The sequence below is a fragment of the Chenopodium album genome, chromosome 24 (assembly GCF_948465745.1).
Source record: "Chenopodium album chromosome 24, dcCheAlbu1.1, whole genome shotgun sequence".
NCBI classification, from domain to species: Eukaryota; Viridiplantae; Streptophyta; class Magnoliopsida; order Caryophyllales; family Amaranthaceae; genus Chenopodium; species Chenopodium album.
In genome coordinates this window covers 6,291,107-6,313,587 of record NC_137857.1, presented here as the reverse complement: position 1 = coordinate 6,313,587, position 22,481 = coordinate 6,291,107, and the positions used below count along the sequence as shown (strand labels likewise).

At 33.3% G+C, this 22,481-nt stretch overlaps 1 protein-coding gene across 2 annotated transcripts; it reads right to left on the bottom strand.

Moving 5' to 3' along the window:
* Positions 1–3,668: 3,668 nt before the first annotated feature.
* Positions 3,669–6,093, bottom strand: LOC145611692 (putative GDP-L-fucose synthase 2). 2 transcript variants are annotated; one of them, XM_081667039.1, is made up of 3 exons: positions 5,899–6,093; positions 5,005–5,116; positions 3,669–4,868 (listed from the first exon to the last, which is right to left on the bottom strand). In XM_081667039.1, exons 2-3 carry the CDS (start codon positions 5,021–5,023, stop codon positions 3,919–3,921), a joined length of 969 nt encoding a protein of 322 aa, XP_081523165.1. In that variant the 5' UTR covers positions 5,024–5,116; positions 5,899–6,093; the 3' UTR covers positions 3,669–3,918. The 2 variants fall into 2 exon arrangements, with proteins under 2 accessions (XP_081523165.1, XP_081523166.1); XM_081667040.1 differs by having other exon boundaries at positions 5,005–5,070.
* Between the last annotated feature and the right edge of the window lie 16,388 nt (positions 6,094–22,481).

Here is a 22,481-nt window from a genome sequence, read left to right as displayed (position 1 = left end):
TCGTTAATATCTTTAATTGTGAATATGTCAAAAATATGAACATTAAATATTAAAATAGTATAGATCGAGACGAATCTAATGAGATCCCACATGACTTTATTTTTGTATAATCATAAATCATTAAAGCTAGTCAAAGTAGAGTTCATCAGCAATGCAAAAGTCAAACTATTGCAACTCTTAAAACAGAGGAAGTATAATACTTCGTATATACACGATCTCAATAATTCCGTACCCAATGTAGAGTAACTTTAAGTATATACGGAGTAGTTCTTATGGAGTAGTATCAATACAATTAGCAAAACACGAAAAGTAAATTTATACTCCGTCCGTAAGTGTTTCTTACCAAAAGACATGAGATCAAATTTCATTTACAACTCCATAAAAAAAAAAAAAAGAGGCATGAATGAAAAAAAGAACAAAAAGAAAGACAAGAAAAAATGTGCAGGGAGCAGCCATAGAAGTGTCCTATCAAATCAAAGCACCAAGCAAGAACTGTTGGACATTGGGTTGCTCCTATATTTCGGTTTTTTCTGTGCACGTGAAACCTTTCTTTCTTTGATGTGAAAAATTATTACAAGTATTTTTGCACTTAACAATCTTTAGTGATAGTGCTACTGTTCATTTTTTAAGTGGGGTCCTTTCAAGTGTCTCACTTGGCTCGATATTTGTTTCGATGTTGGACACTATAGTACTTTTAGTTTATCATAATCTCATAATTAATGCATTTTTTAATTTAGAGATTATGCCTAAATCCTAATTTATATAGGATATAATACTAGTATATGCTATGAGTAGTATACTACTCCTAATTGCTAGGGTTAGACCACCTTTATTATTATTTAAGGTCAATGTAGGTGTCATAAGTTGTTTTTGTTTGTTACTTTTAACAAATAAACAAGTTATTAATCCTTCTCGTAAGTCGTAACCTAACATGGCTTGAAAATTATTTTATTTAAATTAATTTTTTTTCTAATAAATTAATTAACAATAGATCTGAAATTGGCTTAATTTGATAAAGGGGCTTTATGGTCCATCAAATAATACCTGACAAAATAAATTCAGATAAATTTAGATAAAATAAGTATTGAGAGTTGAGAACTTGAGACTACACAAATATAAAATACTCCCTAGTCCCTAAAAATCACTTGAATATGATTGGAATTGGACTTGGTATATACAAATACTACACCATTGTAAATTATACTATTAATATATCATATATAAAAATGAAAAATAAAAATAGTATGTATATTTTTGAAAAATCTTAAATGAGTCTGAGGAATGAAGATCTAAATGTAGTTGAATCTTATAGAGTCTTAGCATAATTATAAAATATTAAAAATTATTAAAATATGATGTGGCATGGGAAAAAAATCTTAAGACAAGACACGGCTAATCTTGCTTAAATATAGCCATAATGCCTCAAATTTTCCCATATTTCCCAGTCTACAGCTTTTATTTTAATGGTTCAGGCTCATTATGGGTCCAGTCATCAGGCTTAAAAATTTCGGCCTGAATCCGCATTATTCAGGCCAAGCCAAGCAAATCCAAGGCCAAACTAGACTCTTGAGCTAGATTCCCTGACCACCGAGCATTCTCTGCCCACACCTGCCCGCAACGGAGCCGACCTGGGCCAATTTGATCAGCTCCGAGGGGTGTCGAACTTCGTTTGATTTAATCATTCTCGAAGTACATTCAATAATTGGTTGAGAATTATTGATACACTTCTCTTAGACTCCTGAGGTGCACACTCGGATATTCTCACGATCAAGTTCAATTCTTTCGAGTTATGTTAGCATTAGCAGGCCTATTTCTGGGAGGAAATGGTTCTACAGTATGAAATGGAGGAACCTTTCTCCAATTGCCCAGTATATATCACTGAATAATACTCTTGTAATACGAAGTAAGTATACTGTAGGTCTGTAGCACATAACTAAAAACAAAGCAAAGTTAACAATTATACTAAAAGAAGACAGCAGTTGGACAAGGCCTTTGCTGAGACTTCTTCACTCGAAAGATACACTCCCGCTTCTTTTAAACAAACAATCAGGTACACAATGAAGCTTAAATTCAACCCCAACATAGCTTAAACCAGTTACACCTTCGATCTTTGATTGAAAAAATGCCAACACTGAACTAGCTTAACAAGAAATAGAAAAACACTGAGAATTTTGACATTCTACCAATCTTTTGCAATCTAGTAAACATATACTTCACAATATTAAACAGAATAACTTAAAAGGACGCAGAAACACAGACAATTGATTTCTCATCCCCATTATCCTGTAGAAACTCATTAGCCAAGTCACTTGACACCAGCAACAATTTTCACATTATAACCACCTCAAATTACCCGAGTATCTGCATTACTGCATCTAGACAACCATACCCACAAAATTCTAGTTTTAAAAACATCGCTCAATCAAAGAACTAATCAAAGAAATTCAGTGATACATACTGCATCAGTAAGACAATATCCTCCGATTAACATCATGATACCAGGACATCAATTCCTTGTCCCCTTCTCTACCTGTATTTGCAGTGTATAAACTCTTGGATCAATCACCAATTTAGGGTCAAAAGCAACTATCTTATACTTCAAATTATGAAAGTAGCAGCCACCTCTTCAAGGCTGAATCTTTAGATTATACAATAGACAACAATGTCAATCACAGCTCAAGCAGGCAACCCCAAGCTACCTCTAAGCAGCATTAGCAACAAACTTATTCCTGAATTACTAATTTACCCTCTACCCTCAAAACTGATTTCTTACAAACTGTTTTCATGAATTAAGTACGGAGTATTATGTTTGGGCCTTCTTGCATATGTGAAACGAATACCAGGCTTGGGCTGATTCCTTGCACATTTCCCCTATGAATCAGTAACGACACTCATTTGATTATCATGGACTGCAGAAACATAGGAACAAACACTTTCATAGTCTTGAAATTTAGGCTTTTGAGAAAATTTTGTATCCAGGAATTTGGGGCATAGAGAATCCAAATAGGTAATCAGATACGGGTGTCATTACGATTTCAATAGTTCCTCAAAATGTTTTTGTGGAAACCTCTAGAAGTACTCAATTCCATAACAGAGGTTATTGGGGCTTAGTGAAGATACTTTTATGTAACCTTCTAACAGTAATAATTTGAAAATATTCTCACAAGATTATCAATCTTTTTTCATAGTAAGGTTCTAGGTAGAAGGTCGTTGTATAGGAAAATTAATAACAACTAGCCTATAAAAGAGGTTATGAGTTCTCATTCGTACACAGCACTTACTACTACATACATATACAGCATACACCATCCCATGCCTTCACTACTAAGCCATTTGCTCATATTCTATGTGCCCAAGAATTCTACTATGCACCAAAATAGCCAAATTACTTGGTAGGGGCATAAATTCTAACGAGACTGTGAAGCTATTTAGCACACCGCACACGAGCATGACTATAAGAGTCATATAACCAACACATGAAACCTCTAAACATGTCATCTCTAATTAATATGAGATGAAATAACATTACTACGACACGTTACAATGAAAAACATCAAAATCATAAATCTGCTTCCCCATGTTAGCACAAGAAAAAAGCAAAACTAATAAAAAATTCAAGCCACTTTAATCAGTTCAATGAAGAAAGAAAAGATAATAGCAATATAGCATACAGAAAATAAACTTTTTTCATTGAAACAGCTTGATCAACATGACAAATAGCTCAAAAAAGGATGGCCACATAATTCATTTATATGATTAAGGTTTTCAAAATACTTATGATATGAAATGGTACAATTTTAAACAAAAAAGGTACTACAAATAGCTATATTAAGTAATGGATACAAATTAACAGTATCAAAACAAGCAACTAATATCTGCCAAGCTGGGGGACAGTTCTTCACCTGAGTATTGCAAGCATTATTGCTTGGCAGCGTAATTCTCCAGATACCATTTGTAAGTATCTACAAGACCACCTTTAAGCGAAATTTTGGGTTCCCAACCCAATTCCATCAACTTTGAGTTGTCCATAAGCTTCCTTGGGGTCCCATCAGGCTTAGTCTTGTCCCAAACAAGCTCCCCTTCGAATCCAACCACCTCCTTCACAAGCTCAGCCAACTCCTTAATACTCACCTCCTTGCCACTTCCAACGTTCAAGTGGCTCAACCCACTATACTTATCCATCATAAACACTGTAGCATCAGCAAGATCATCGACATGCAAGAACTCCCTCAAAGGAGACCCACTTCCCCACACAACCACCTCCTTATCACCCCTCACCTTTGCCTCGTGAAACCTCCGAATCAATGCAGGCAAAACATGGGAATTCTCAGGATGGAAATTGTCATTGGGGCCATATAAATTAGTGGGCATACCAGAAACTGCATCCCAATTATGTTGAATTCGATAAGCTTGGCACATCTTGATTCCTGCAATTTTAGCAATGGCATACCACTCATTGGTGGGCTCCAAAGGACCAGTTAAAAGTGCAGATTCAGTGATTGGTTGAGGAGCAAACTTAGGGTAAATGCAGGAGGAGCCAAGAAAGAGGAGTTTTTTGACACCATGGGTGAAAGATGAGTGGATGACATTAGTTTGAATCTGAAGGTTAATGGCAATGAAGTCAGCAGGGTAAGTATTATTAGCATGGATTCCCCCAACTTTAGCAGCTGCAAGTATGACAAATTTAGGCTTCTCAGAAGCAAAGAAAGCATCAACAGCAGATTGGACAGTGAGGTCAAGTTCAGAATGTGTCCGGAGAACAAGATTGGAAAATCCAAAAGATTGCAGCTTGCGAACTATGGCAGATCCCACCAGCCCTCGATGACCAGCTACAAAAATCTTAGCTGATTTTTCAGAGAAGAAGGAACCTGAAACAAAAACAAGATAATAAGGCAATATAAATGATCAAATCATAACGAAAACACATGATTACGGAATAGGCAGAATCGAAGCAACCACAATTCAACCACAAATCAAGGAGGAAAGGATGAAGTGTTAAAGTACCAGTATTGGTGTCAACCATGATTACGGAAGAGGCAGAATCGAAGCAACCACAATTCAGCTTCAACTCTGAATTAGATAATGTTTAATGCATAAAAATGGTCAACTTCCAAATCTACAGACACCCAACAATCAATTTATCAGAGGCCCATCCAGATTTCAATTTTCAGTTGGCAGAAATCAATAATCTATAGTTGATGTTAAAACACAGGGGAAAAGACAATGTTATGTCATAGGAAAGAAATTTACTTATAATCTCACAAACACTAATGAAAGTATGAAACTGTCTATGATTTCAAAGAAAGTACATAATAATAAACTCTAGTAATCTCAACCCAAAATGAAGATTTTGGTCCCAAAGTCAAAACCTTTGATTGCAACTATGGAAGCAAAGTTCACAGTTCTCATTTCCCACTTATTAATAACTACAATACTAATTAACAACAATTTTGCATTTAATAGTCACTGCTATACATCCCATTTGATAATTTCATCAATCTACCCAAACAATCATATTTCAACTCACTACATCTCATCTGTTCAGCATTCAAACTACTTAACCATTTAACAAATCTAATGTCATCAATCTACCCAGAAAACAATAATTCATATGACTAGCAGATCATTGAGAAGAATAGAGAAATCAAGATGCCAAAATTCTACCCTTTTGGAGAATAGATCAGACCCCATTGATCTAAATCAACTAATACATTATGCACACTACCTGTTCGACATTATGTATCAAAGACCCGAATTTTACTTTCACTTCCAAATTTTGTGGGAATTGCATAAAATTGCATTATAATCAAGATTTTAAATCTGGGTTTTTATAGATTCAAGCAAAATTTAGCAACAAGAAGAGAGAGAAAGCAGGGTTTTCAAAGTTCAATTCTTTACCTGTGTGTCGGTGGGTAGCGGAGAGCTGCGTCGAGTTCTTGCTGATCGCCTGATTGGGTGGTGATGCTTCTGTGAAATTCGTATAAATGGGAATTATCACAATTTAATTTTGTATTGAATGAAATTGGATATTCTATTTTGGAGCTTGATGAACTGGGATTTAATAATTGTTTATGTCATAAATTATGAACGAGGGCTTTAAACGGCTATCGTGCAATTTAGTCCACATTAACTACTAACTTGTACTCTCTCCTAGCCTATTAGGGCCACTTAGGGTGTTATGGAGTAATTGGGTCATCAAGTCGTTTTGACACTTGATGGTACATGTTAAATCGGATTCACGTTGTTTCAGGTTCCTTTGTCAATTTGATTGCATTAGGTTTATTTTGGGTCAGATTTGTAAGTAATGCACATTACTTTATCAAAATTTCCAATTCTTATTGTTATATATCTTTACGGTATTAACAATAAAGTTTTTTTTTGACACAAGATCTAAAGATCCCCAAATGATAAATGTAGGGAGTTAGTGAAATACTCATAGAGCTTCATAAAAAAAAGGTCTCCAAAGTTCCTAAGCAAAGCATGTATCACATTGCTGTGCCTCAAGGCCCAATTTCATTCGTCCAATACATCCGAGAAGTTTAAAAAAGACCTCAGCCCAACACAAGTAAATATGTTCAATCCTTACTTTGAAGCTAGAAAAACACCAATTAGTCCTTGTGCACCTTAGATAGGTGCAACAACGTAAAAAAAATCAACACTACACTCTTTAAAATGAACATTTAGTTAAAAAATATGAACATTTAGTTAAAAAATATGAACATGAAATAAAAATGAACATTTAATAATAAAAAATGAACACGTAAGAACATCTAATACTTATAATGCATATGATTCATAAGCATATTATTTTTATTACTTCAAATTTTTATGTTCATAAATAAATGCATTATATTCATAATAATATTTTATATGTTCATATATAATTTCTAATATTCATAATGTAAATATGTAGTGTTGTTCATGAAATATTAATTAAATATGTTTATGCATATGTTGTCTTTTTTAAATGTTTATGTTCATATTTTTTTACGTATATGTTCACCTTTTAAATGCTTATATTCACTTTAAGAAAACCAATGCTTACGTTCATATTTTGAAATGTTATGTTCACTTTCTGAAATGCATAAGTTCATATTTTTTATGCGTATGTTCACTTTCTGAAAAGTTAATGTTCACATTTAAAGGAACCTATGCATATGTTCATATTTTGCATGATTATGTTCACTGATAAAAAAATGCAGAAAATCAGATAAAATTCAATTCATTAGAATTAAGAAAATTCTCCGTTAACATTTAGTTGCAACTTTGAAATATTTTATGTCTCTCAAATAATACCCCAAAGTTGCAACTAAATGTTGCGGAGGTAGCTTAGTATAACCTAATCAATCGAAGTTAATCACAAAGTCACCACATAAGAAATCGAAAATCACACATTTTTATGCCTATGTTCACTTTCTGAAAAGCTAATATTCATATTTTTTATGCCTATGTTCACTTTTTGAAAAGCTAATGTTCATATTATGCGGTTGTCACATATTCTTAGGTGCACACTCATGTACCTAGAAATAGGCCAGGTGTAACAACAGCACAATATGAACATTAACTTTTTAGAAAGTGAACATAGGCATAAAAAAATATAAACATTAACTTTCAGAAAGTGAACATAGGCATACTGCATACATATGTGTGATTTTTGATTTCTTATATGGCGACTTTGTGATTAACTTCGATTGATTAGGTTATACTACCTCCGTTAACATTTAGTTGCAACTATGGGGTTATTATTTGAGAGACATAAAATATTCCAAAAATGCTATTAAATGTTAATGGAGGTAATATATGATTTTCTTAATTCTAATGAATTGAATTCTATCTGATTTTCTGCATTTTTTTTTTATCAATGAATATAATCATGCAAAATATGAACATATGCATAGATTCCCTTAAATGTGAACATTAGCTTTTCATAAAGTGAACATAGGCATAAAAAATGTGAACTTATGCATTTCAGAAAGTGAACATAACATTTCAAAACATGAACGTAAGCATTGGTTTTCTTAAAGTGAATATAAGCATTTAAAAGGTGAACATATACGTTAAAAATTATGAACATAAAAATTTAAGAAAGACAACATATGCATAAATAGATTTAATTAATATTTCAGGAACAACACTACATATTTACATTATGAATATTTGAAATAATATATGAACATATAAAATATTATTATGAATATAATGCATTGAATTATGAACATAAAAATTTGAAGAAATAAAAAATAATATGATTATGAAACATATGCATTATAAGTATTAAATGTTCATTTTTTTTACGTGTTCATTTTTTATTATTAATTGTTCATTTTTTTTCATGTTCATATATTTTTAACTAAATGTTCATTTTGTAGAGCGTACTGTTGATTTTTTTTTTACGTTGTTGCACCTATGTAAGGTGCACAAGGATGCACCTAAGACTAATTGGAGCTACCCCTACATAACTAATTGGAGCTACCAACAATCTAATTTTGCTTTACTCTGATGCATATGCTATCTTTCACTCAATTTTATATCGCCATAACCCACTACTCCTGTTTGTTATGTAATTTGCAGTAAAAATGAAGACATCATGATCTGATTAACAATCAAACATCTTGACAATATTTTGATGTAGAATAAGTTCAAGAATGTGGATTACTGCAGCGAAGAATCCACCCTTATTTTCCTTCAGCAACAACTATAAGTTCAAATAAGTTATGACAAGGGTTAGCAATTCCAATTAAATTATTTTTTCGTGTACCACATAACTTCATATAAGGGTTTAAGCGGTATGAAGGTTCAATTTACAACTACGATAAATTATAGGAAAATTTGATTCTAATAATCCCACCTTTGGCTGATTCGCTGTTAATAATCCCACCTTTTGATTATTATCTAATAATCCCACCTTTACAGGCGATTTTCTTCTATTGGTCCCTAACTTGTTGGTAACCGATTTTGGTAGGTAATATGCTACATGTCACTTTTTGATTGGTTGAAAAAAAAAAGAAAAAATTAAATATTAAATAAATTAATAATTAACAATAAAAAAAAAAGAAACCTCAGCCACCCCAACCCCTTACGCCACCCCCATCACCCCAACTTCCGGCAGCCACCTCCTAAACCCTCCGACAACCCTCTTTTCCACCCTCACCACCACCGAAATTTCCTCACTCCATGACCACCCACGACAACACCTCTCCACCTTGTAATCAACCACGAAAACACAACAATATCAATAAATTACTACTGATTCAAGATGATTATCAAGAAACCTCTTCTTTAATCGAAACCAAAGCATCAGCATTAGATATAAAAGAACGATAATTCGCCATTGCGAATTCCTACATTTGTCACCAATTCCGCTTCGCATCAACTCTAAGAAGCTATAGTTCCTGCCAGAAACTCAAAATGTCGCAAAAATTGGACCTCCAAAAGTCAGAAATGGAGAAATTCAGGGAATGAAAGTGACCTTGTGAAGACCATCAAGGGTGAAAGAGAGGAGCTCAGTTCGTTGCTGGTAGATTGAAGTAAGAGGAATGAGACCTGCAACTTCTTCACCATTGTCGCCTAGTTGTGAAGACGATGACAAGGATAAGGACTCCATGGGTTCTGGGGAAGGGGGGCGTTGTCGTTGGGTGGATCCTGGAGAGGGGAAGATTTCGATGGTGGGGGTGGGGGTGGGGAAGGGGGCCGCCGGAGGAGGAGGGGTGGGAAAGTACGGCTGCCGGAAGGGATGAGGTGGCGTGAGATTGGGATGGCTGGTATTATTTTTAATTTTTTTTGTCCTATTACATAATAACACATGTCAGTTAAAAAAAATTTTACTCATTATACAGGTAACCAGTCACAAGGGACCAATAGAAGAAAATCGCCTATAAAGGTGGGATTATTAGATAATAATCAAAAGGTGGGATTATTAACAGCGAATCAACTAAAGGTGGGATTATTAGAATCAATTTTTCCTAAATTATACTCTATAATACATTCAACGGATTCAAGTTTAGATAAGTTTATTAAATTCGAATAAGTGAAAAGTAGATGAATATATATCACCTTTAATGTATTAACAAGAAGAATGAATGTAACGATATATATATTTTTTTCTTTATTAAATGATACAATTTAAAATTAAAATCTAACAACTAGCTAGTTTCCTAATGATTTCTTATCCTAATCCTACCAATTCAATTACCTACTATATAGACAAACATCTCAAAATATTTCTATAGAATAGAACAAAAGACTAGAAAACAATCATAGTCACGCTTCACACTTGTATCAGTTCCATGCCTAATGATTTTCAAACCAAAATAAGCCAGCAATCTTCTTGTGCATGTATGTGGACCACTATTATTCATCTTCTTAATACTTTAAATTCATATATTATTTATTTTTCTAATTTTTGTTAAAAACTCTTATTTTGCATCTCTTGCTAAAAGACTCATAATCATAATATGCTTTAGGTTTTAGGTTTAAAGTCTAAAATAATGAGAAAAAACTTCAATTTGATCCTTTAAATTATACATACTTCTCCCGTCTCATAATATAATGTATGTATTCTTTATTGCGCACCCCAAAATGTTGTGTCTGTTTGAGATCTTTTCTTTTAAGATAGAATGGTTCATTCGATTGTTATCCTTCACCAAATTAAGCCTCATTGTACAACTCAAATATCCCAAAAATGAAATTTGTAACTTTGATTTGGGACCAATGCATATACACTACTCCTATGTGTGAAGTGTGTAACATCTAGAGACTTCTGATGGACTCTTTAATCAAGAGATCAAGTTTTCAGCAACGTAAATGCTAGGCAAAGGTATTCTCTCTAGGTTCATACAGGGGACCAATTATGTTGGTGATGAAAGAGTAATATCACTTATCAAGTTTTAGCCTTTGTTTTCAACTAGGCTTGTTTTTCAAGTTTTTTTGAATCATCTCCTCCATAATCCATAAGGAAAAAAAAAAAAAGGGGTGACATGACGTCTTAAAAGTGAATTTACCACAATTAGACCTATCAAAATTAATACATAAATCACAAAAATCAAATGACTTAACGTCTGATGTGACTTTCGCCCGAATGTGATAATTTAAATTGACAACGTGAGAGCCTAAGTAAAATGAACTTGACTACCGGAGTACATCTAAGTGTGCCAAACCAAATATGGCCCAATTATTGATGACCCTAACCTAAGTCATCTTAGCCCTTAATCACCTCATTACCTTTTTTTTTTTGAGGGGAAATCACCTCATTACCTTGAGTGGTTTAGTACTTTATTAGGTCTCCAGGTTGCAAAATTATATTTTTCACAAGATAAACATAAAATAAAACCTAACTATGTTTATACGAAGTATATAACGTGATTCATGGTATAATATTCAAATAAAAACATAACATGTATGGATGCCTTTATACAGAGTTAAGTATAATATAGGGGACTCAATTCTTGCAAAATGTGAGAAAAGGGGACTCTATTTATTTTATAGAGGAAAAGGGGATTAGGGTTAAATTTATGGTGTTATGGGGTATTTTCAGGTGACTTAACTCACCTTTAACCCAAGAAGAATTAAGTCCCCTCACTATTGCCTTGATTATATTACCAGACAAATTCAATCCCTTCATTAATAATTTCTGCTGATTGTTTTGAAAATATGGCTGTTTGAAATTAAGAAAGTACAACAACAATACAAAAGCTTTGTTCTTGAAATTTTTTTAATGTTTGTTATCCAAAAAAAAAAAAAAAATTTCTTTCAATAATTTTTTAATGTTCTTCATCTCTCTGGTTTGTAGCTTATTTGTCTTGCATTTGTAGTAGAAGCACACATCGTAATTTTAGTGAAGGCTTGTAGGACCCTAATTTTTTTTTAAAAAAAAAAATAAAAAAAAATTATCGATAAGCCTAGTGTATATTGCAACAGAAGGTCATTAAGGAGAGTTTCTAAGAAAGTCAAGCATCCTTTTATGAGATTTCTAATATGCCCAAACTATAAACAAGTGGATGGGTGTGATTATATTAGGTGGTAGGTTGGTTGACAATCCACGTGAGTCAGAGTTAGTTTATGAGATGGTCATGATTTTAATTAAAGAGAAATGTGGAGTTAGAAAGTCGAGAATGTAATGAAGATGATGAAGAAAATAAACATTCAAAGTATTGTAATTTTATGCTTTATTTTTGTTCCAAAAAGAGGAAGGAACTCTTTTTTTTTTGTTGGTCTTAAATTAAAATATTTACCAGAAAAAAAAAAAACTCCTTTTTTTTAGTTGACCAAAGTGACTCAATTGTTTAACCAAGGGGACTCAATTCTTTAACCAAGGGGACTCAATTCTTTCCCTTATTTAATTAGAACCCACCGAAAACCCAAACCCATTCTAGCCCAGTCCCTTTTCTCTCTATAAAATAAATAGAGTCCCCTTTCCCCACATTTTGCAAGAATTGAGTCCCTTGTTTTATACTTAACTCCCTTTATACATTGGCATAGACAAAGCTAGGAATTTATTGGGATATATTTTAGGAAACAAGATAATTGTAAATATTGTGAAAATATATCCTAGAGTATATTGTGAGCTATTTTAGGTTATTTGGTCTTGCCCTCCAAGTATACCTAATATATACATATTGTATGTGGCTATTGTGATGAATGAGAATTACAGAGGATTATTCTTTATATTTTATCATGGTTTTAGAGCCCAGGTTAGGTTGTGTTGTAATCTGGGCCAGATTATGGACAACTCACATGTGAGGGGGAGTGTTGAGCCCATGAGCAAACCCACATGTGAGTGAAAGTGTTGTCCCACATTGAAAGAGAAATATTGGGATGTGTATCCCACATTGAAGAAAGAAGAAAGTTGTGTCCACTTTATAAGGCTAAGGGGCTACTCCCCTCATTGCCATATGGTTTTGAGGTGGAACCTCCTTGGTCGTATAAAATGGACAATTGTGACGGGTGTGGCCCAGACCCGTTTATCATGGTATCAAGAGCTTAGGTTTGATCCAAAATTTTTTTTTCTGACGATTTGATTACACGTAATTTACATAATTTCGTGTCATCGTGAGAGTTCACATAAATTATTTTTTTTTAATTGGATCGGAACAGTGTTTCGGATCATTGTGCATATTATTTGCGGCATTCTTCAGTTTGTGGGATCATATTTGGGTGCCAATTTTTTATAATTGTGAGAGTTCTCACTTATAATTAGTGGGAGTTGTGATTGAATCTGTGGGAATACAAACTCAATTTGTGGGAATTTGATCAGTTTCACGTTTTTTTTGTGAGTTTGTGAGGGTTCATCAACTCTATTTTTACTAAATTTCTTGTGTGAAGAATTGTGTGTTTATCATGAGAAGTTGCGTGATGGCTACGGATTTGTTTTGTACTCACTGCCACCGTCAGGGCCATGATATGGCCACTTGTTTTCAGCGTCCAGGATATCCCGAGTGGGGTGGACGTGAAAAGGGTCGAGGCATGGGTAAGGGGGGCGTTGCTTCTCCCGCTCGAGCTAACAACATAGGCGGACAACCTGCTTCTCGGCCTCTACAAGGGGCTGCTGTCACCACCGCAGATGGGGCTGCCCTTGTAGGGGTCATGTCGGCTCAAATAAAGCAACTACTTGACTATTTAAACTCTATTCAGTCCAAGCTTCCCAGTAAGCACGATTTGGGTTGGATTATTGACACAGGTGCCTCAAACCATGTGACTTGTGATCTTTCTCTTTTGAGAAATGTGACGAATGTGAGCCATTATCCGGTGGGATTGCCGGATGGGAATTATGCCAATGCTTCCAAAATTGGATCGGTCCCATTGCAAGGGGGATTGAATATTAACAATGTTCTTTATGTCCCTCAATTGAATTGCAACTTAATTTCGACAACACAATTATGTGATGAATCAAATTGCGTCATGCAATTTACTAATAAACTTTGTGTTATACAGGACCTAGCGACGAGGAAGGTGATTGGAGCGGGTGAACGAGTAGATGGACTATACTATTTTCGGGGTGTTCCTATGGTGAAGGCTTTGAAGATAGATGGGGATCAATCAACAGAGTTGTGGCATCAACGTATGGGGCATCCTTCGGGAAAGGTTCTTCAACAACTTCCTTTTGTGTGTCATAGTAGCAATAAATTTAAATCATGTGATGTATGTCCTCGAGCAAAACAACATCAGAGTAGTTTCCCTTTGAGTCAAAATAAAGCTAGTCGAATTTTTGAACTTGTTCACATAGATTTATGGGGGCCTTACAAGACACCTTCGAGTTGTGGTGCTCATTATTTCTTAACTATAGTAGATGATTATTCTCGAGGAGTGTGGACTTATTTATTAAGAAATAAAACGGAAGTTGAATATATGTTTCTTAATTTTGTTGCTATTGTGAAACGTCAATTTAATCAAGATATCAAAGTGGTTCGTAGTGACAATGGTACGGAGTTTATTTCTTTGAAGAATTATTTTTTTGAAAATGGCATATACTTTGAGACCTCATGTGTCGGAACACCTCAACAAAATGGCCGTGTTGAGCGAAAGCATCAACACATCTTAAATGTTGCTAGAGCTTTGAGATTTCAAGCCAATTTACCTCTCAAATTTTGGGGGGAGTGTGTCCAAACCGCTTGTCATTTGATTAATCGAACCCCATCTCGTTTACTTGATTATAAAACCCCTTGTGACATTTCATTTGACAAACAACCCTCATATGAGTATATTCGGGTGTTTGGGTGTTTATGCTATACTCACAATCAAAGAAGTAAGAGTGACAAGTTTGCAAGTCGTAGTAGAAAATGTGTTGATGACCAGGTTGCGGGAGAGTCTGCCAGGCACGCAGACCAGCCTGCTGACTCCCCTGCGTCTGCTGTTCAGCATGGGCAGCAGGTTACGTCACCTTCCAGCCCCCAGACACAGCAGCAAGCTGGGCAGCGAGAGCACAATACATAGGCAGCAATGGGTGTTCAACAAAACGATGATGAGGCTTTGGGTAAAGGCAAGAGAACAAAAATTCCTTTTGTAAAGTTCCGTGACTTTGTGACACATACGATCCGAAATAGTAGTCCATCTGCATCTTCTCAGCGTTCATCTGTGACATCGCCTTCCTCAGGTACTGTTTACCCTATAACACATTTTATTGATTCTCACCGGTTTTCTGTGAAACATAGAACATATATTGCTGCTATCACAGGTGGAAATGAACCCAAAAGTTTTAGGGAGGCCATGAAGCACGAGGGTTTGAGGAAAGCAATGACGGATGAGATCCAGGCTCTAGAAGAGCAGGGTACTTGGGTGCTAGAGAAACTACCACCGGGTAAAAAGGCACTTGGAAGCAAGTGGGTTTACAAAGAAAAGTATGATGAGCATGGGAATTTGCAGAGATTAAAAGCGAGATTAGTCATCTTTGGCAATCATCAGGTTGAAGGAATAGATTACAATGAGACATTTGCTCCAGTAACAAAAATGGTGACTGTTCGAACCTTTCTTGCAGTAGCGGCAGTGAAAAATTGGGAAGTTCATCAAATGGACGTTCATAATGCATTTCTTCATGGTGATTTGGAAGAAGAGGTATATATGAAAATTCCCCCTGGTTTTGAGAAAGATAATTCTGACAAAGTTTGTAGGATGCAGAAATCGTTGTACGGGCTTAAACAAGCTCCTCGATGTTGGTTTGCAAAGCTTGCTACAGCTTTGAAAACTTATGGCTTTAAACAGTCATATTATGATTATTCTTTGTTTACTCTGACAAAGGGTAAAATGCAGCTTAATGTGTTAGTATATGTCGATGATTTAATTGTTGCAGGCAACGATAAAAATGCTATGCTCAGTTTTAAATCATATCTGGGAGATTGTTTCAAGATGAAAGATCTTGGAGTGTTGAAATATTTTTTGGGGCTAGAGGTAGCCCGGAACAAACAGGGAATTTTTATTTGCAAGAGGAAGTATACACTGGATATTATTACTGAAGCAGGTTTACTTGATGCTAAGCCTGCAGAGTTCCCTATGGAACAAAATCACAAGTTAGCATTATCTCAGGGAGAGTATTTTCATGATATTGCGAAATATCGTCGCCTCATAGGTCGATTGATTTATTTGTCTGTTACGAGACCCGATTTAGCATATTCTGTACACATTTTATCACAGTTTATGCAAAATCCCAAGATTGATCATTGGGAAGCAGCTCTTCGAGTTGTTAGATATTTAAAGAAGAGTCCGGGATAGGGAATTTTATTGAGATCTGATTGTGCTTTACAGTTGGAAGGTTGATGTGATTCAGATTGGGCAGGTTGTCCTCTCTCCAGACGATCCTTGAGTGGTTGGTTTGTGCTTCTTGGTTTGTCTCCAGTGTCATGGAAAACCAAGAAGCAGCCTACTGTAGCTCTTTCTTCATCGGAAGCAGAATATCGTTGTATGAATGCAACGACTTGTGAATTAAAGTGGTTGAAGTGACTACTTGGTGACTTAGGTGTTCGACATGAGAATGGGATGCACCTTTATTGTGATAGTCAGTCTGCGTTATACATTGCGCAGAATCCAGTGTTTCATGAACGAACAAAACATATTGAGTCAGATTGTCATTTTGTTCGGGATGCGATTACAGATGGGACGATTATACCTTTGTATGTTCCTACAACGGTACAGTTGGCTGATATTTTTACAAAGGCTTTGGGAAAAGCTAAGTTCGAGTTTCTACTTCGCAAGTTGGGCATTTGTGACCCGTATGCTCCAACTTGAGGGGGGGGTATTGGGATATATTTTAGGAAACAAGATAATTGTAAATATTGTGAAAATATATCCTAGAGTATATTGTGAGCTATTTTAGGTTATTTGGTCTTGCCCTCCAAGTATACCTAATATATACATATTGTATGTGGCTATTGTGATGAATGAGAATTACAGAGAATTATTCTTTATATTTTATCAGAATTAGATTAAGCTCCGTTATACAAGTATATCTTAAGATTCTCAACACAATGGCCGAAATTTAGAGGGTTAAGGCCCTGTTCTTTTGAGCTTCTGGGCAGAGCAGAGCAGAGCAGATTTCAGCAGAGCAGAGCCGAGCAAAGCAGAGCAGATTTTATTATTATTATTATTATTATTATTATTATTATTATTATTATTATTATTATTATTATTATTATTATTATTATTATTATTACTACTACTACTACTACTACTACTATTATTATTATTATTATTATTATTATTATTATTATTATTATTATTATTATTATTATTATTATTATTATTATTATTATTATTATTATTATTATTATTATTATTATTATTATTATTACTACTACTACTACTACTACTACTACTACTACTACTACTACTACTACTACTACTACTACTACTACTACTACTACTACTACTACTACTACTACTACTATAATAATAATAATAGTAATGATTTATTATTGTTATTAAATATTAAATATTATTATTATTATTATTATTATTATTATTATTATTATTAGTATTATTACTACTACTACTACTACTACTACAAAAACTACTACTACTACTACTACTACTACTACTACTATTATTACTACTATTATAATCATTAAATTTTATTATTAAATATTAATTATTATTAATAATATTAATATTATTAAATATTAATTATATTATTATTATTAATATTATTATTAATATTATTATTATTATTAAATATTAATTATATAATTATTAATATTATTATTATTAAATATTAATTTTTAATAATATTATTATTATTAAATATTAATTATTATTAAATATTTATTATTATTATTAAATATTAATTATATATTATTATTATTAAATATTAATTATATATTATTATTAATAAATATTAATTATATATTATTATTATTAAATATTAATTATTATTATTATTATTAAATATTAATTATTATTATCATTAAGTATTAATTATTTATTATTATTATTAAATATACATTATTATTATTATAATAATTCAATATTAAGTATTAATTTAAGCAGAGCACAGCAGAGTAGAGCAGGGCAGGGCAAAGCAGAGCAGAGCAGAGCAGATTTCAGCAGAGCAACGCAGAGCAGAGCAGAGCAGAGCAAAGCAGCTCTAAAGAACGGGGCCTAAGTAGTGCAACTCTTAGAAGATTTGAAAGTTGATTATACAATGACATATTTACATACACAATTTTATTTGATCTAAGCCCAACATGTACGACTATACGAGTCCGGAGTCCCAACATGTATCACAATTCAATAAAAAAAAAAAGTATCACAATTCACAATACGAGTGTATGTATTTTCCTCCAGAGTAACTCATTGTGAAATAATACAAACCGTTTACGTTAACCACATGATGTGATACTTTTTTTTTTTTTGGGTATTCCATCCGCTTTATTCTTTGGGCTAATCAGGATTCAAGGTTTAATTTTGAGAAGTTAGGTTCCAGTACTCTCATAATTGTTGCTGTGAACTTGTGCGGGATTGAACACGCGGTCCTTTTACCATGTGCAGCCCATCCCAATCACCACTTACTCTAATACTCCCTCCGTCTCTTTATTAATGTCCACTTTCTAGTTTTTACCCAGCTCGTAACTGACTCAACTTCACATATCATAAATTTGAATTAAACCTGATTAGGTCAGACGTGAACCAGAAGCATAAGTAGGTTTTTTTTTTGTTGTTCAAATTAAGGGCTTGTTCACATTTACTGAATTGAACTGAACTGATTGGAACTGAACTGAATAGAGCTGAAATGAATATTTTATAAAATCAGGAGCTGAATTGATTAAAGCTAAACTGAACTGAACTGACCCTAAATCTAGCCTATTAAGAATATTTGTATTGACCAATAATATAAGGAAATGACCTTAACTTCTCTTATTTATTTTGTTATTCCTATATAAATCTTTTTACCAGACAAAAATAAAAAAAAAAAAAAGTCAAAGAAGGAATAATAAAAGAAAGTCAAACTTTTTTTAAAAAAATCGGGTGTACAATAAATATATTGTACATCTGTTGTTTCTCTGAAATGATCAAAAGTTACCCTTAAAATAAATAAAAGTTACCCTAATATATAAAAGCTATATACTCCGTATGTTTTATTGAGATAAAATTACACATGACCTAAAATCACATCACAATTGTTGAAATTAAACAATAACTAATTATATTACCCTTATAAAACTTATCCCGGTGCCTATTTATATTAAACCGCATAAATTTTAAAGTTATCCAAAAAGAGTTAAAAGTTACCCTAAATTCGGTAAAAGTAATCTAAAATTCACTAAAAGTTTACCAAGCACTGCTTGATGTACATTAAAATTATTGTAAACCGGGTGTGTACAAAAAGGAGTAACGAGAATGAGAAACGACAAAAGAGTGAATACACTTACATATTTGGATGGCAAGAAAAGACCACGGAGAAGGTGTTGGTTGCAAAGAGAATCAGTATAGTAATGCTTTAAAGCCACATTATAATCTAATCAACGGCGTGCCGGAAATGATGTTATAACTGGTATAAAGGAATGCCTAAAGATTTACTTTGTTCCTCTTTTCTTTAACATAATCAAATGATTGATGCACTAAAATGGGAAAAAGTATTTCGAGTATAATTATTTAAAGTAGAAACTACTACTAGTATTCATTATTTTGTAGCCTTTCTTGCTCTTTGGCCTGATGGCTGATGACACAAGTAGGTGTCACTGTCCATGGTCCGTCATTTGATTTATGTTCGACAATTTTTTTGTTCATTTAAATATATGCAACCGTATTGGTAAGCGGTAATAGATGATAATGAGAATACTCAAGGAGCGCCTCCTCGCAAAGGCAACTATAGTGTCCGCACAAGCAGGCCAAGCACCGGGTGAGTCCGTGTGTGGTGCTTGCTTCCTTGATTTTTGCCACTTGCTCTTTTTTCCATCCTTCGATGCTTTGTTTGACTAATTGTCAAGACAAGACTTGGACCCTGTTCTCTTATGTTAAAATTCAGTTCAGTTCAATTTAGTTCAGCTCAGTTCAGTTCAGTTCAACTGAGTTCAGTCAATGAAAACTATAGACCCTTGGAGGAGTAATTAAAGAATTTCTTAGGCATTTTCAATAACTTTTTTTTTTTTTTTTTTTTTTTTTTCTAATTTTGACTCTAATCCATCCCAAAAGATTAAAATGGTCTCTAAAATCTTAATAGAGCAAATTTTAACACAAAATTCGATGTTTTCTTTTTTTAATATATTTTTTTAAAGAATGAAACTTTTTGTTAAGAGGTGGTGAAATCTAACACTTGATTTTAAGGGGTGGTATTTAATAATTTCGTAAAAAAATAGGTGATTAGTTCTAAATAGGGTGTTTAGAGAGGTGATTATTAACAATTTGTCGTAAGAACTTTTGAAAATTGATGGAGTATTCAAATCATCCCCCTTTTTCATTGTTCACCGAAGTAGTTCAGTAAATAGCCACGCTCTTTGTGATAGATGTAGCCATATTTGACGGGTTTCTTAACACAATTAGAGCTATCATACATATTATACTTAACTAATTCGGTGAACAAATATTGATCAATATAATACTCTCTGATCACGAAGTTTCACAATTGCAATCTTATACTTTGCATGCATACAACGATACAATGCAAGAGATTTGATATGAGTGTTGAAAAGATTTTGTACACAGAAATAATTATTTATGAGTATATATCTCGATAGTTGTAGATTCATCAATAATGAAGAGCTCAGTATAGTCATGTGAATAGGTTTAAAGAGACATGATATCTATGAATCATTATATACACACAAATCAGAAATGAAGGGGTGTAATAATATAATTAGAGATTAGAAAATTTTTTGGTTATGGTGGAGAATAGATTAAACTTTTTGCCCACTAGAAAGAAACATATGGATTTTCGAGTTTTCCAAAGAATATTTAAAGGTGACATGCATGATATGATAGAGTATAATATACTATCAACCTTGATCTCCTAATTTCTTCTTACTTAATCTTATTTTTTGTTGCACAATACCATGAGTAGTAAAATCGATTTTCGTAATTTCATCAATACTCAAATGAGCATGGGCAGATCAGATGTGCTATTACATTAGTAATTAGAAGGAGAGTAGACATTACAAGCTGAAAGGAGGTTCCATCTTAACCAATTTATAATAAGGGTACGAGATGATTCCTAAAGTTTATAATAATGCAACTTATTTATTCTGTTCTCAAATGTGAAACACCACTAAACATTTCATTTATATGTGACTATGAACTCGTATCCCACAAATATTACAATTTCAGGCTCATATAATTTTTTATTGACAATAGCTGAATGTATATATTAAATCAAAATTTACAAAATATGAAACAAGAAATAAATCTAACCGCTACAATTTCAGGCTCATGTCATATTGTTGTGATGAGGCGTGGCCATATATAGTAGGCCTGATTATAAATAGATTAATAGAACATGTTCATATTAAAAAAAAAAAGGCAGGATTATTTTTAGGAATTTTTCATAATATTGTGTTTAAATGAGTTCACGATTAATTCCAATAAGTTCACATATAATAATATATAAGAGCTAACAAAGTACAACATGGACAACTAAGACCCTGTTCTTTTTGAGTTTCTGGTCAAAACAGAGCAGAGAAGAGATTTCAGAAGAGCAGAGCAGAGCTTTAAACACACTGCAGAGTAGAGCAGAGCAATTTTCAGCAGAGTATCTAAGCATGACAGAGCAGAGCAGAACAACTCAAAAGAGCAGTGCTTAAATTAAGGGCCTGTTCTCATACGATTATTTTCAGTTCAGTTTAGTTCAGCTCTAATAAGTTCAGTTCAGTTCAACTCAACTCCTAATTTCCTTCTCTTATAAAATATTCATTTCAGTTCAGTTCAGTTCAGCTCTAATAAATCCAGTTCAGTTTAGATCAACTCATTTCAGTCAATGAGGGAACAGGCCCTAAGTTTTAACAAATTTTTCTACGAACGGACGCTAGTCACGCATGCCACAATTCATGAGTGCAAATAAGTGGATTCTATAAATGGAATAGTTATAAGTTATGATCTTTTATGAAACCTAAATCTAAGCCAATTTGATCCAAGTTTGGAATTCACCTAATTTACCTAGACATACATGATCTACCTAATTTTGTGTGTTTAGTTATGAGCGTGCTTCGATAGAAGCAATCATGTCAACAAGTGCTATATTAATACATTATGGGCGTGCCAAAGATGTGGTCTCGCTCTCGCATATGGAGATCACTGCTTCCATCGTTGCCCAAGGAAGTTTGTTTATTAGTGTTGAACTTCTTTCAAAACCAAATAAAACAATTTATGATCATTGTAGCTTTCATGTATGTATTATTTATTCATAGCCACAAATCAAATGATAAAATTAAAAATTATATTAGTGTTCTTAATCAATGATCATTTTGTATAGTTATAAACACCTAGTAACCATATACTTGTATATTATAGTATTGAGCAATTTAACGCACTTTAAATTTTTATTTTAAAAGAACTTCCTACGTTATAAC